The following is a 15,449-nucleotide window of genomic DNA, read 5'->3' as shown; positions in this document are numbered from 1 at the left end:
CAGAATAGGACCGTTAATCATACATTATTTTTTAACTGTAGTGTTCTTCACAGTCATATGTAACTTGGCTTTAGTGCTTAAATATGTAAAATAAAAGCGCTCTTGGGTACTACTCCAAAGCAAGCCACAATGCTGTCATTTTCATTTTCATGTTGCCAAAATGCAGTGTATTATTTCTGTCATTTTTATCTTTCGTTTACTTAGCTTGTCTGCAAAATTTAATAAACCACTGCAAAAGAGATGTTTCTGGCCTAATTAAAAATACCTGACAATAATTCTTGACAACAAACTTGCTACCTGAAGGAGAACACTTCTGGATGTCAAGTGATAGCGTCTAGAGCTGAGTCAAGGGAAACCCAATTTGTTTCACCATCAGATGTCTTGATAAGTTATTAATGGAGATAAATTAACCGTGGTTTGTCTCTCCGGTTTTTCATTTCTCAGCCACGAATACGTGGAGCATCTTACAGACAAGTGGAGCTTTGGTGCAAGGAGGGTATGGTCACAGTAGCGTTTATGATCCGAAGACAGAATCCATTTATATCCACGGAGGTTACAAGGCGTTCAGTGCCAACAAATACAGGCTAGCAGATGACTTGTACAAATACGAAGTTCATACCCGTATGTGGTAAGTATTTCTTGTTCCTCTATACCATCCCTTGCCTTTTTTATGTTGCGGGCAAGAGGCTGGGCTACCTGATAAAGGTGCAGTAGTACAGAGTTACTTGCATTCAGGATAGATAGCGTGCTCCTTTATGTGTTATTTTTATGTCTTTTATGACTCGAGAATCACATAATCACACATAATCAAGGCTGCAAACGAGCCAAGAAATCCGTTTTAATCTATTGTTGTATTAAAGCTGAAAAGAGAAATACTTGATGGGATTTTCTTGCCAGCAGTACAGATTCTGCATACGAGCACAGTTACTGCAGTCAAGTGAGTGGTAATTCATTCTGCAGTTAAGACCACAAAAGAATTTCAATTATAACCCCATTTTCTTCTGACTGTGTGACTGTTTGAAACATTTGTTTCTTAAGTTGAAATCTTCTGTGAGTGGTTTTTGCCCAGAGGTGAGTTTCATTAGAGAGCTATAGCAAAACTTCACAACTTTGAGCTATGGACGTGAAATACGTTTTCCTCAATTTTGTGTTTTTTTACTGAAGCTTTTTTAAAGGCTCCATTCAGATAGGAGGCTGGTCTTTTGAATGAACATGTGTAATTTTGACTCACCATATTGTTGTTTTTTTTCTTAGAGTTTAAAATAGCTTGTATGTCTGCAACAACAGTTGGTGAGCTTTTACTGATGAATAAAGCGACTAGTGACAAATTTCTAAAAATCTTCTTTGCTGCTCAGTAGTACACGTGGTAACAGCCTCACTTCCTTTCTTGGTTCATTTGATCCTCTCGTTCAGCCTGGCAAACCTGGCTGGACAGGCAGCAAATGTCACAAGTGTGACAATTTTCTTCCAAAGGATTCCAGCACCAAATTCCTTTCATGGCATTTAGCTTGTCAGCCTCCAGAGGACAGGCAGAGCAGGCGAGCAGTCACCTTGCAGCAGGACACCTGCTGTCTGGTCATCTTTATTGTAGGTTTTTGGTGTTATTGACTCCTTCTTTGATTCCAAAGATTTCATGGAAGGGCAAAAAAGCAGCCTCCTAATCCTTATTCTGGCAAGTTTGTTTCTCCCCATTTCCCTCCAGTGTTTTGACTGCCAGTTTTACAGTCTGACACTTGTGGCCCTGCTCAGAAAGCCCCGTGTGCTGCAACACTGCAGCTCATGCCCTGAGAATGTGTCCCTGGCCCCGTTTCCTGGCTATTTTGCTGTGAAAGTCTCAGCTTTGGTACCTGCTGCCTTCGGGATGCTTCTGGACTGCAGAAGTGTCACCAGCACAGCCTGCAAGTCGTGACACCGCTGCCTGCAGCACAGACGTGGTCACATCAGGGTTTTCCTGCAGTCACATCCTCTCAGAACAGCAGGGAAACTCTACAAAGGGTGACCGCTTGTGGTCAGTGCTGTTAATCATGCTGATTAAAGGTGAGGTCAGTGGCTAATAAGATTAATGCCAGCTGTGGTTAAATCATGGGTGAGGCATCGAGTTCTCCAGGTGTTAAGCTGCAGGGCTCCGCTGTTGGCAGCTGCATGGATTTCCTTGAAATAGTTTCGTTAGTTTTGAACAAGAGATGATACCCAATTTAGAAGAATGATTTAGGTTCCTATAAATTTAATACTGCCTGGGCTGGAGTCTCCCCAGACAGCGTCCATATCAGCAGGTTTAATTGACTGAGCCCTGTTAGTGTGAAAACTTGATAATCCCTAGGGAAAGAATTGATGATTAGGATCCATAGCTTTGGCGAGATGCCTTCATAGATGTATTTCTCCTATAAATTAGAAAGCAGATTGGGATGTGAGAGCGAAATTACAGGAGGAATTGAACAGTCTGGTGAGAAAGTTGTTAAGTATCTCATTAGGAAAACTAATTAAATAGGACCTCCACGTTCCTTCACCACGTGCCCAAATCATTCCTCAGCTTGGATTTAGGGATTGATTTGCCTTTGCCAGGTCCTGATCAGTTTCCTTAATATATGTATTTTTGTTTCTGAAGGACAATTCTTAAAGACAGCAGATTCTTTCGCTATTTGCACACTGCTGTGATAATGAGTGGAACCATGCTGGTGTTTGGAGGAAACACGCACAACGACACTTCCATGAGCCACGGCGCTAAGTGCTTTTCTTCAGATTTTATGGCATATGATATTGGTAAGTTCTTGCAAAAATAATAATAATAAAAAAAATATCTTAGAGATTCACAAAGAGCTGTCTTCAAGAAGACTAATTTACATGCTGGGTATATCATACCAAATGCTACTAAGCATACTGCAGAAGAATGTGTAATCAGGAGAAGCACATTTAGCTTAGTACGTATTACCAAGCAAATGAGCTGCTGCAGTGATTTCGAGGCAAATAGAGCAGCAGTTTCGTGGTCAACGGTTTGTACACAACCTTGGGCGTTAAAAATTTGCTTGAACAGAATGCACGTTGTTCTAACGTCTCAGCCAAAAAGCTGTAGTGAGATTCTGAGCGGGTTTTAATCCGTGAGTTAGGAGAAATGCAGGCTGTTAGGATAGTGACAAGACCTGCTGAAGCTCAGCTTGTCCACTGCATGCTCCTGTTTTAACTGAAGGCTGGCTCAGCTTTGCTGTGCTGTTTGTAATGTCAGTTAGTTTGTGTATGCTTTATAAGCATAAATGTCCCCGTAAGTACTATTTAATCATAAAGCTGAACAGGCAGGTTTTATTTTGAAGGATTAAGTTTAGGTGAGGTTGAAGAGCCAGAAGAGGGCAGCATTTATTTGAGAGAGAGAGAGAGAGAGAGAGAGACAGCCATTAAGAAAAGAAGAAATGAAATTATCTGAAAGAAGGTGCTTGCACATCCAGATAATTCACACTGGAGAAAAAACACCATTCTGTGCTCATATCACATTCTACCTTCTGCTCTTACTCCTTGAAATGTGGGATCTCAGGATTGATTCCCTGAAATACTCACGTAAACTGGCTGCTGGGGTGGCACTCCTGCTTTGTGAAGGGAATGTGCCAGTGAGTGGATTACTTGGGCTAGCAAGGTTGGGCATCCTCGTGGCATTTTGCTGTCTGCTACAGGGATTGTTCCCCTGCTTCCTTTGATTTCACACCACATCCCTGTAGAATCTGCTGGGTGCTCCTGGATAGGTTTGTTTTGAATTTTTACTTGAAAAACGTTTAAATTAGGGGTATTTTGACAGGCACAAGAGAGAGTAATTTTTTTAGGGTTGTATAGCAATAATAATGGATCTTTCTTAACACATTTTACTGTCGTCCCTGATTCATTGAACTGTTCATTAGATGTAAAACAGAAAAGACATTAATTTGAAAAAATGCATCAGTTGTAGTGTTCATTTTGGTTTGGTGTAGTTAACAGGCAGTTCATTTTACAGGAAATAGGCTCTGTAGTCTGCTAGCATAGTTCTTACCAAATTAAACCAAGAATTGGAGCTTGCATTGAATGAACTTTGCATGGCAGGGATGGGGGCCCTGTGGTGCTCCTGTGCCCTCTCATTCCTTAGGGAGAGTCTCAGGCTAGAAAGTGGAAAGAACAACTCTTCTAAAAAAAAAAAAAAAATCACTTTTTTTATTCCCTTTATGGCAGGGCAGCTTTCCTTGCTTGCTCTGCCTCGTCTCAGTGAATAACACAGTGGGAACTGGACCAGGAGCACAGCCAGGAACACGTGAGGGTGCTGGTAGGGAGACCGAAGAAAATCAGAATTAAAATTCAGTCTAAAATCAAGGTCTCAAAGATAGGTCATCTCTTTAGCTGTCACTATTAAAACTTGTTTCTGTAGTGACTTCTTTTATTTACCTCGTTGATTTTTTTCACTTGCCCTCCCCAAACTTCTGAGCAGTCAGCCCATGTGCACTGGGTGTCGTGAGGACGTAGAGTTGTTTTTGTGGGATGCAGACAGACATTGCTGAGATGTGCGCTGAGATTCTCAGGGCTTCGCAGATCAGGTAGACCTGAAAATAACACACTAAAGATTCTTATCCTTTTACCTTGCGCTTGACCAGGTTGGAGCTTATTCCATCCAAGCTATCCAGCTTGTGCCTGGTTTGAGAGGTTTGGGGATATCGGTCTAGCTGCCTGTACACACGAGCATTTCCCACTGCTTCTCAGGACAAGCTTTTGGATTGCCTTGACTCCCAGGCTGGGCGAGCACTTGGCTAGAGAAGGCTCACAGCATTTTTCCCATGTCCTGGGCACTGCAGTTAGCACCTCATGCTCCCCAAATGAGTCTCCCTGGCCTTTATAAAAGAGTTTCCTACCCTGGGGCAGTTCTGTCTCTGGGGAGACAAATCTCACACATGGGATGTACCTAAAACAAGAACAGAAATCTCCGTGGCAGCCTGTCTCAAAATCCAGTTACTGTAGTTTAAGTAACCATTCTCTTGCGTTTCTAAATAAGCTTTTAATTTTATTATTTTTTAATATAGTGCAAGATATTTGTATAGTCTATGCTCATGTTATCGTCTCTCTTCCCCACAGGAGAGAAATTATTTTTTTTTTCTATTTATCCCTTCAAAAATTCAGTTGTGTTGCCAAGCGCAGAAAGAGGCTGGATGTTTTCAGATGTTTTCATACATTTTCAGAGCATATGTGTTCCATTTGAGTAATATATTTAATAAAATCCTTTGCATTGTCAGTTTTAGGCTTGGCTTAACTCATAAGTCAGGAAGGAGAGAATTCTTTGTAGTTTCAGACTCAGTAATTTTTTCCAGTACTTGATCTTCTGGTAAAGATGGGAAAGAAGCTTAGAAAGCAAAACATTCCAGGCCTTCTATTAATCTAGAAAAATATGTTTCTTGGCCTCGCATAATTCACAACTAGCTGGATAAAAAATTGCAAATTGCTGTCCAATTTTGCTGAAGTCTCCTGGTAAAAATTGGAACCATGCGTGCTTGTCTCACGAGTGATGCTGGGCTAGGTTAAATTCTTCAAAAATAGACCGAGTGACATTTAAAAATAAACTTCAAAATCATAATTTACCCAAGTATTAAACCCAAGCAGCGGGATCTTACGTCATTTATTTGTCATCACTCTTGAATAAAAGTTTCTACAGGTGCATAGTTTAGGGTCAGCTTTCTTACCGAACAATCCTTCAATTAAATTTCATAAAGAAAGAATAAAGTTGTTTTTCCCTGCTCTCTTGGTTTGTTTAGATACTGGTTGGGGTCTGTGGAGTTGATTTTTTAGAGGCACAGTCCATGCAACAACAGTATTATCTTGTATTAAAAATCTGCAAGTATTGTGGGGCTTTGTAGATCTTCACAGCAGATTGACTTTTCTGCCTTAATTGCATAAATTACAGACAGCTGCCTCTGGGATGTTAGCCCCCAAGGTGATCCCATTCACCTTGCAAAGTTGAAGTGGTAGGAATTGGACTGACTTTTCCTGCTTTTGTTCCTTTGATTGCTCAGTGGGTTATATGTTTCTTAGCTTGTTTTTTTTTTTTTTTTCACGCTGCCTAAAGGAAGAAATTACCTGAGAAACCAAGTAAAAAATGAAGCAGAACTTATAAATGTTATGCTAATAGAAAAAGATGGAATAATCTCACATTATATTAAAAGAGAAAAACAACCAAAAATCCTTAAGCTATGATGACTGAAAAATATTTTTAAAAACATGGATAGCTACCCTCTAGGAGTATAATTGCAATGAAAAAAAATGAAAAAGATAAGTCTCTGTTCTCAGTGATACTGGTTTGGGGCAAAATTGCAAATAATTCACGTATAAACAGATAAAAACTGAACTTGTTATGCAGTGAAAAATTCCAGTAGTAAATGAAAAAAAACAACTCAAGCCACCGCCATTTAATTACACGTGATTGCCAAGGAGCTAATAATCTCTTCTACATGAGGCCGTGAAGCTTTCCTGGTTCGAGAACTTTGATTTTTTATGATTAGCCTAGATGATGGCACAGAGCCACTGCATCCTTCCTTTCCCCTTTTGTCATACCATGGCAGCTGGGGTGAAGACAAAGTCGTCAGTCTTGCAAAAGGAGATAACCCAGAGCAGTTTATGAAAGCACTGTTTTCACTTGAGAGATTTGTGTTTTGCTGGTGGGTAGAATCATCTCGCTGTAGATTAAAGCACTCTGGGATCTTTCAGGAAGAAAAGTGCTACCTAAGTCGAGTCATTAATGATGCCGGGGGTACTTTTCTCAAATAATCTTTCCTTAATCCTAGCTTGCAATAAGTGGTCTGTTCTCCCTCGCCCGGGTCTCCATCACGATGTGAACAGGTTCGGCCATTCTGCCCTGCTGTACAACAGGTAAGGACGCAACCAAGCTGCAGTGCATTGGTGTTTTTGGTACCTCACTACACTTACACACCTGTGTATATTGCTGCACATACACGTACGTGCGTGTGTTGAGATATATATGTACACTATATACAGAGTTTGTGTGTGTGTGTGTGTTTAGGAATGCCAAGACCAGAGGGTTGAGTTTCCATTGCACATCTGAATTTTTCAGATCTTCACTCTTGTCCTGTCTTCAGTACGTGCCTGTCCCTATCAGCCCTTCTTCTGCACTTTGACTGAACTGTCTCAACTCAACTAGATCTTCAAAAAATCTTTTGAAAAAATCTCTGTTTTCCATATTTCTATTTCTTTCTGCCCATATTTAGCCCCACTGGCAACTTTTGTCTCTGAAATCCTACTTTCCCTTGTGGTTTCTAGACTTGGCTGCAATTTAGTTTACAGAGCGTATCGTGTAGGGACCCACGGGTTGGACTCAATGATCCTTGTAGGTTTTTTCCAATTTGGATATTCTGTGATTCTGTGGCTCTTACCTGCCAGTCACATGATATATGGAAATCAGGTGAAACCACAAGTGAGATTTTTAGTGTTAAGCATTATATCACTGTGACAATATCCATGCTCTCAGGTGAGTGGCTGCTGCTGTATTTGAGTCTGTGGAACTGAGTTTGAGGGGGTCTTCAGGGACAGGTATTTCTTAGCAGTCTTTCATTCTAGTTCCTTCACCCTTTGAGGATATTTCTTCTAAATCAGGAATATTATTTAAAGGACAGCATAAGCTAGGTGGAAAGCTTCTATCAACTTTAAAAGGAACACATACTTCTAGATGTCTCTGAAAAATCTTACTACCTGTTTCAGCGTACATGGAATACCAGTTGTCCATTTGCTCCCATGAAGAATGGTTAAGCCTCTGCACTCTTTTCTGAAATGGGATGAAAATAGTGTTTAAAAATACTCATTATTCATCCCAAACTTTCATTCAGTTGCATCAAATTTTCTGCATCAACTCTTCTACACTGTCTTGTTAAATAATATACATTTACAAACATTGATGCCCAGTTTTTTTGAGGTGGTATATTTTTGTGTAACTAATGAAATTTGATGTTATGCCTAAAGCGGTCGTGATGCTAGAGAAGGTTTAAAAACAAAAACAACAACAAAACCACCTTTTTTCTACCCTCAAAGCATTATTTTGTTTATTTTTTTTTCTTTAGTTGACACAATGGTTCTCTGCTCGGTTGCTAACAGCCAGGAGAATAACTGTGGTTTTGTCGCAGCAGCGTAGCAAGATGTGACAACATTGAATTGTTTTGTCACGCTTCCTGAATGCTGCTTTAATGGTGTGATGCTGTCTCCCCCATGTTAGCCTCCTTTCCTTTCTACAGGAGGATCCTGCCCTACTGCAGTATTTTATGTATCGTGTTAATCAGGTGTCACCCAGGTTTTTGCCCGAATCTTGGATGGGTTTGACTCTGCCTCAAAAGCCATGTATTGAGATTCTCTGGCTTCTCTGTAACAGTGCAACTTGATTGACCTTTTCTTTAGTGCCTTCCTTAAGCAAGATCCATTCATTTGGATTTATGCACGCTGGAAAATAACAAAGCACCTTGCCCACACCCTGAATAAAACCGAGCCGCGGCAGCGCACGGCCTATAAAAACAGGCACAAATTTTGATTTCTTTCCTCACATTTCCTCTAGCACCATGTATATATTCGGAGGCTTCAACAGCCTCCTCCTGAGCGACATCCTGAAATACACCCCGGAGAGATGCGAAGCCTTCGACAACGAAACTGCCTGCTTGCGAGCGGGCCCTGGCATCCGCTGCGTGTGGGCTGCCACCGTCCCGGGCTGCGTCCCCTGGGAAATGGCAACGGTACAGCAGCAGCAAAAAGTCTTTGAGGATTGTCCTTCCCGGCCAGGTATGCGTCGCCCTCTTCCCGTTTCCCTTTCCAAAAGCACAGAGGGATATTTCCCTTTCCAAATTCTGTCTTGCGGTAGTTATGTGCTGTTACGGGAACGAGCTCAAGGTGGGGGGCTGTGGGTTTGTTTCTGTTCATGCCCTTGGGAGACTGACCTCTACCATGGGCATGTTGGCATCTCTCACTCCATATCTTTTCATACCTCCCTCTTCGAGGGAGACAGCAGGAGGAGGGTTTAAGGAAAGTTGCTTTATTTCGCCTTCTACAGTCTTGCCTGGGTGAGGGCATACAGAAAGAACATTTGTTTTAAGGTCTGATTCTTGTGTTCTCCCATATGATAACTTTTTAACAACTTTTCAACAATTTTATCCCAATGCTTTCATTGCTCTGAATTGAATTATATGAACCTTGATTCCGTAATAGATTGTAGCCTTTAATTATTTAAAAGAAATTGATGTAAAGGGACATTGCTTTGATGGGCTCTCAATGTACAATAAATTTTCACAAAACACAGGCGATAAGCAATTGGAAAGATGAAGTGGAAAGTTCAAGCTTTGCATGAAAATGCTCCACGTAATTGAAGGCCAGGCTTTCAGCAAAATGGGCCTGCGGTGGGAGATACTCGTTGTCCTTGTGAAATGTCCTCTGGCATCGTTTGCATGTGCATGGACTGAACTCGCGTGCCCCATCTTCGTTGAGGCGCTTCAATGTCTTGGTGCATTTTCTTGCTGTTGTCTTTTATTGATCCTTGGGCTCTAAAAATGATGGATGGTGCAAATGAAGGCGGTTTGCTGTCCGGTCAGTCGAATGAAAGTATCCGATTTGCTAATAAGTTGCTAACGGAAAATCTCCAGGTGCTACTGTTTGGTTGTGTCTTTTGCTGTATGTAATCAAGTTCTTAGAGCTCTGTCAGGAAATGCCTGTTTTTGGTCATGCAGGTTTTTTTCTTTAATAGTTGTAGACAATGAAAAATGTGATCAGATTACAGACTGCTATAGCTGTACAGCAAATACAAACAACTGTCAATGGTGCACTGACCAGTGTATCTCAATGCATAACAACTGCACAGAGGAACAGGTAAACTCTCTCTACTACTTTTGTAGTTTACGTGTAGCCTTTGAAATAGCAAATAGCCAGATGTTTTCATCCGTCAGTATTATGAATCCTGATGTTTCTTTATTTCCAGTGCATGTGTAGCTCTGAACAGCTAAGAGTTGTATTTTCAAATTGGTCTGAGGGTTTTTTGTGGGCCTCGCTGCTCCTTAAGTGAGGAGTGTGACTAAGGGCAGGGGAAGAGGTGGGTTTCACCATCAGTGTGATGGAAGGTTCACCAAGGCACGTAGCCACTTGGGTTAGCTCTTAGAGCCCTCCCTAGAAAAAAAAAAAAACCTTAACCCTTTAATAAAAGCTCTAGTGAGGAAGATGTCCCATGCCAGCCTGGGGGGAATATCCTAAATGCATGCTACGGGCTGTCTAGTGTCACAGCTTTTGAACGTACAGCTTGTCCTCTAGGTCTGAAATGTCAAGTTTAGTGTGCTAGTCTTTGAGAGTTACAGACCGACACTGTGTGGATGGGAAAAACCTTCACCTGCGCTGTTTCTTCTAGGTTCCTATTACTGCTTATGAGAATTGTCCTAAGGATAACCCTGCCTATTACTGCAGTAAAAGGACAAGTTGTAAAAGCTGTGCCATGGATCAGAACTGCCAGTGGGAACCTAGGAATCAGGAGTGCATCGCTTTACCAGGTAGGTGGTGCTTGGGTTTGTGTAAGAAACTCCAAGTTCACCCAACTGTGGTTTTTTAAACAAATCTGTGATCTTTTAGGGCTAAACTGGAATAAATAATGTTGTTTAATCATACCAAATCTAGTATGAAACTCTATTTCAAGTAAATTTAGAAAGTGTGATGGAATATTTTTCAGCCCCAATTGTCTGAAGAGAAGCATGATCATTTGTATAATTATTAGCCCGTATTTCATCTCTCTCTTTTCATTTGATGAAAGCAGTACTGTTGATATAATAGGCTTCTGTAAGGTATTGGGTTTAATAATGCATGCCATTTAATTTTAGAAACTAGGATTGTGCAAAACCAGAATGGCACATAGTGGACGCATTAGGCAAATAACACTTAAGTGCCCAAGGAAAATTCTCTTATTAGCAAGTTTCCAGTGGGAGCTCACGGGAGTTGATTATTAGTCCCCTCCACAATAACTTCTTCTTGCCTGGTGACTGGGAAAGAAATGCAGCATCTTCAGTGATTGACACTGACAGTTAATAAAATGTAGAGAAGGGAGAAAAGCAACATGGACAGGGCCTTTAAATGGGCATGGAGAGACTTTGCCTCCTAAATCTGTTGGGTCTGGACATGTCCAGGTCTGGTTTCTGCTAGTCTGGGAGAGTGACTAAATGAAGAGGCTTCAGAGGAGAGCCATGAGAGCAAGAAAAACATCTCCTAATGAGACAGGTGAAGAGCTTGGTGTGTTTAATTTCTCGTAGAGAAGAAGAAGGGGTAAAAAGCCCATCTGAAAGAAACACACTCGAGAGCTTTTCAATCTGTTAGATAAATCTAAAGCAAGACTTTGGAGCTAGACATCAGCTCTACAGAAATTCACGTGGAAAATGTCCATTGTGCTTCTCATAAGTGTAGGTATGAGTGTGGGGGGAAAGTACCACGGAGCTTAAGGATTTTTTCTGTAGTGGGCAAGATTAAATGGGGATTGATGTTGGAAGTTTGGTGCTGAGGACAGAATTAGCACAACCACCCTCTTCTGCTGAAAGGTATCCTTACAACTGTGAGTGAACAAATGGCTTTAACCAACAGCAGGATTTGTTTTTCTTCTGAAATGATTTTACTGTTTGATGTTGAAGTAAGTGCTTTGACTACCTACTGCAGATAACCAAGTGCTAATGTCACACTTCAGCTCCCCTAAGGAGCTTTCTTCTCTGTGGGATTTGTACATAGATGGCTTTGAGCATGCCAATGAGTCGTGCTGGTTTTGAATGGGGCTGTAGGCTTTGGTGGAAGAGCTCTTTCACCACTTCTAATGTTGAAAAGGCCACTTGCACCTTGGTTTTACTTCCTTTTTGTTTTTTTCCCCCCCCCCAGAAAATATCTGTGGAACAAACTGGCATTTGGTTAGCAATTCCTGCTTGAAAATTACGAACGCGAAGGAGAACTACGATCATGCCAAGCTCTCCTGCAGGTCCAATGGTGCTTCGCTGGCTTCTCTCACGACCCAGAAAAAGGTAGAATTTGTTCTAAAGGAGCTGCAGAAGATGCAGTCTTCGGTGAGTGCTTCTCTTTTATGTCCTCTGAGTAATTAAGCTCTGACTGTGGAAGAGACCTTGCTGTGGTATTGTATGCTCTGTGCAGAGCAGACATGCCTCTTAACTGAAAAGGACTGATTTTTCTTTTGAAATTCAACATACCCTATGGGTGTTTCTGAAGAGAAATTGTAGAGAATGTAAATGGGAAAGATAAATACAAACATACACGCTGCCTCAGAGGTAGTGCTTTCCGTAATGAAATCACGTGCACATTTCTCTTGTGGGATACATGACTGCAACAGGAGTGTGAGCGGTTCTCCTGTGACATGTACACAACATTTTATAAATAAAGGTCCCTTTGGGGACACCAGAGGTGTTTAAAGTAAAGCATTTAAAGTTATTTATTCCGTTCAGGAAAGCACTGTTTAAAATGTCAGCTTCTTACTCTGCAGACCTGCTTGGCTTATTCGGAGTTATTTATGTTTGATTTAGTGGCAGGTGCTTTCCTGTCTGAGCGAGAAGTGTATTGGAATCTGTCCCTCCTCATGCAGCAGTAAAATAAATATTTTTTTTTTCCAGTCACTTGCGGAAGAGCAGAGGCATTCAGGGCAGGTTGTGTAGGTGGTGCTAAAGCCCTAGCAAAGAAGGATGCCGTGTGGCTTCGCTGAAAGCCTGCTTTGAGCTGCAAAGCTGCTATGGCTTGACAGCGTGTCAGAGTGCCTCCTCTGGGGTCTCAGGGCTGGCAGTCAGGAAAAGTTGTATTTGGGGAAAAATGAGTCTGGAGGCAGTTAGGATTGGTACTTTTCAGAGAAGAACATGCTTAAGTATTGAAGAGAAATATTGCCCTTTCAAAACAAGAGCGTTTTCTGCCTTGATCCCCTTTGTGATTTTAAAGTGGTGCTTCGACAATTACAGGGTTTTGGAGGGGCTTCATTTTAGCCAATAAAAGGTAAGGGACAACTCACTCAGGGTGGTTTGTTAAACCTTTTGTTAAGACAGAAAGCCAAATATTGCAAAAGTATGTGGCTCTTAACAGCTCCAGGAACAGTTAAGTGTAGTGTAAATTCCTAAAGACACGTGTCAACCTTTCCATAACGGTGCTTCAACCTTCACTCTAGAGGAAACAACAAACAAATTCATGTACATTTTTTTTTTTCCTCTACAATATCCTTTAAATGTGAGCCCTAGAAATCGAAGCAAACTATTAGCCCATTTTAGCTGATAGTATTAAGTGTTTGCAAGGGGGGGAAATGCCTTTGCTGAAAGGCCAGCCCATGTCTGGTGTTTGATCTTGGGCCCCACGGTGCCGTGCTGGGGGATGCTGTGCCTCACAGTTCCTTCTTTTTGAAATAAGCTCTGTAAAAAGAGGAAAACATGTTGGTACGTGGTGCTGTAACTCTTGCTGTTAGGAGCTGTGGTTCTAAGCCTTAAGAGTGCATAAAATCCCTTGGAAGTAGGTGGCTGTTATATGGCAGCGAGGGAAGATGCAGGGTCTGAAGCCTTCCTGGGACAGCTGTGCCACCGAAGCGCTTTGCTGGAGAAAAGATTGGGAACAGGAAAATAACATATTGTACCTATACAGTTAAAATGCCTCTCCCCAAAATAAACCTGTGCCAAAAAATAAATTGCCAGTGGAAATAGTTGTGTTAGAGTTTTTTTTTGCACCGAGGTGTTTTTTTGTTTTTGTTTTTGCCAGTGGAGCAGCACTCATTTGGATTTGACCTGCTCTCTCTCTCTTCTTTCCTCCTCCACCCCCGTATATACACACAAACAAACAGCAGAGCTCTCCTAGCAAGCTGTAGAAAAAGTATAGTGTATTAGTTGAATTATGTAGGCAACTGCTAGATTTCTTCCTCCTGTCAAAGTAGATCCAGCATTTTTTGAAGTATCTAGCCATTTATAAGAGTCATAAACATATAAAGAGCGACTTGCAGTTAATTTCTTAGTTAGCTGGTGTGAATGTTTGACCTGTGCCTCTCCTGGTAGAGATAAGTAGAAATGTAGTTTAAAAAATAAAAAAAAAACGGTGTTTTCAGAAGAATTTCTCCATCTCAGTGCCATCTGAATTAAATGCTACAGAGCAACATATTACTGTAATATGTTTTTGCAACACCAAACCTGTCAAAGTTACTTAAGAGCATTATATGGTGATGCTTATTTTCTTTTAATACCAAAGCTAATAAAGCTGTGTATTAAATCTACCATTCTGCTTTATTTCTAGTCCAAAACGTTGACTCCGTGGGTTGGACTGAGGAAAATCAACGTGTCGTATTGGTGCTGGGAGGACATGTCTCCCTTCACAAACACCCTGCTCCAGTGGCTCCCTGATGAACCGAGCGACGCTGGATTTTGTGGTTATTTAGCTGAGCCTTTGCAGCACGGACTGAAGGCAGCAACGTGTATCAACGAAGTCAACGGCAGCGTCTGCGAAAGGGCAGGTAACAATAGCTCCAGCTACTCTGTCTCGTGGTGGGCAGGTTGACTGATAGGTGTTTATATTTCCTAAAGAGTAAACAGGATCCCATCCGTTATGTTTACAGCTGGCTGCTTCGTGACTTTGCCAAAGAAAAGTGGTTCTGAAAAAATGTCTCGTGTAGGTATTTCAAACAAAATTGGACATTTTATAAATAGCTCCACACTTACCGTGTTAACTCTAAAATGCTTAAAGTACACTAGAGTTTAATTATTTTTCTCTACACCGCATACCTGAATGTGACATTTAGGTTAATTATGGTATGGAGCAATCTACTGTTTAAAAATAAATAAATAAAAGCTACTTTCCAATTGAATTCCCCTTCCTCCCCTGCCATGCTCCATAGCCAGAGGAGGATTTTATCAAAGTTTGAAATTAATTGGGCAAGACACTTTGGAGATATGAGAACTTTGAAAAAGAAACTATTTGCTTTTGGGAAAAGTCTTCTAGCTTTGTTGGAACCACATATCTTTATAAAAATGGCTTGGTCTGTTAACTCTACATGATAGTTGATTATTTCTGAACACCAATTAATGATTTTTTAAATTTTAAGAAAGTTGGCTGATTACGTAACATTTGTAAGTGAGCTGCACCACTTTAAATTGTTCTTTCTGGAAGTGCAGGGTGCAGATCATGAGTGTGGAGTCCTAACTCAATATTTTGTCTTTATCTTAGCGTATTTTATATTGTTTTAAGCTTTGACTAGTTTTTATGGCCTGAGAACAGTCACTTAAAACCGATGATAAAGCACTGGCTCACACCATAAATTCCTGGCTTGGTTTTGCTTTCGGTACTCATTTTATGTGTGTAACTGATCAAATAACTTAAAACACATCCCAGTGTGTTAATTTAAAAAGTGGAGTTTCTCCCATCAAACACTGGAATGGGCTGCCCAGGGAGATGGTGGAGTCTCCATCCCTGGAAGTCTTCTCAAAGTTTCA

General features: G+C 41.1%; 1 protein-coding gene across 2 annotated transcripts in view; it reads left to right on the top strand.

The window, feature by feature from the left end:
* The window catches only part of ATRN (attractin), a 144,045-nt gene that overhangs the window by 52,191 nt on the left and 76,405 nt on the right, over nt 1-15,449 (top strand). For both annotated transcript variants that reach the window (XM_084517162.1, XM_084517163.1), the window contains exons 9-16: nt 445-628; nt 2,606-2,760; nt 6,777-6,861; nt 8,549-8,769; nt 9,725-9,846; nt 10,376-10,514; nt 11,875-12,056; nt 14,257-14,473. In XM_084517162.1, the coding sequence (XP_084373288.1) occupies nt 445-628; nt 2,606-2,760; nt 6,777-6,861; nt 8,549-8,769; nt 9,725-9,846; nt 10,376-10,514; nt 11,875-12,056; nt 14,257-14,473 (1,305 nt within the window). The remainder of the gene's footprint in view (nt 1-444; nt 629-2,605; nt 2,761-6,776; nt 6,862-8,548; nt 8,770-9,724; nt 9,847-10,375; nt 10,515-11,874; nt 12,057-14,256; nt 14,474-15,449) is intronic.

The sequence above is a fragment of the Aythya ferina genome, assembly GCF_964211825.1.
Source record: "Aythya ferina genome assembly, chromosome: 4".
NCBI lineage: Eukaryota > Metazoa > Chordata > Aves > Anseriformes > Anatidae > Aythya > Aythya ferina.
The sequence above is the reverse complement of the archived record's forward strand: the minus strand, read 5'-3'. Positions and strand labels throughout refer to the sequence as shown.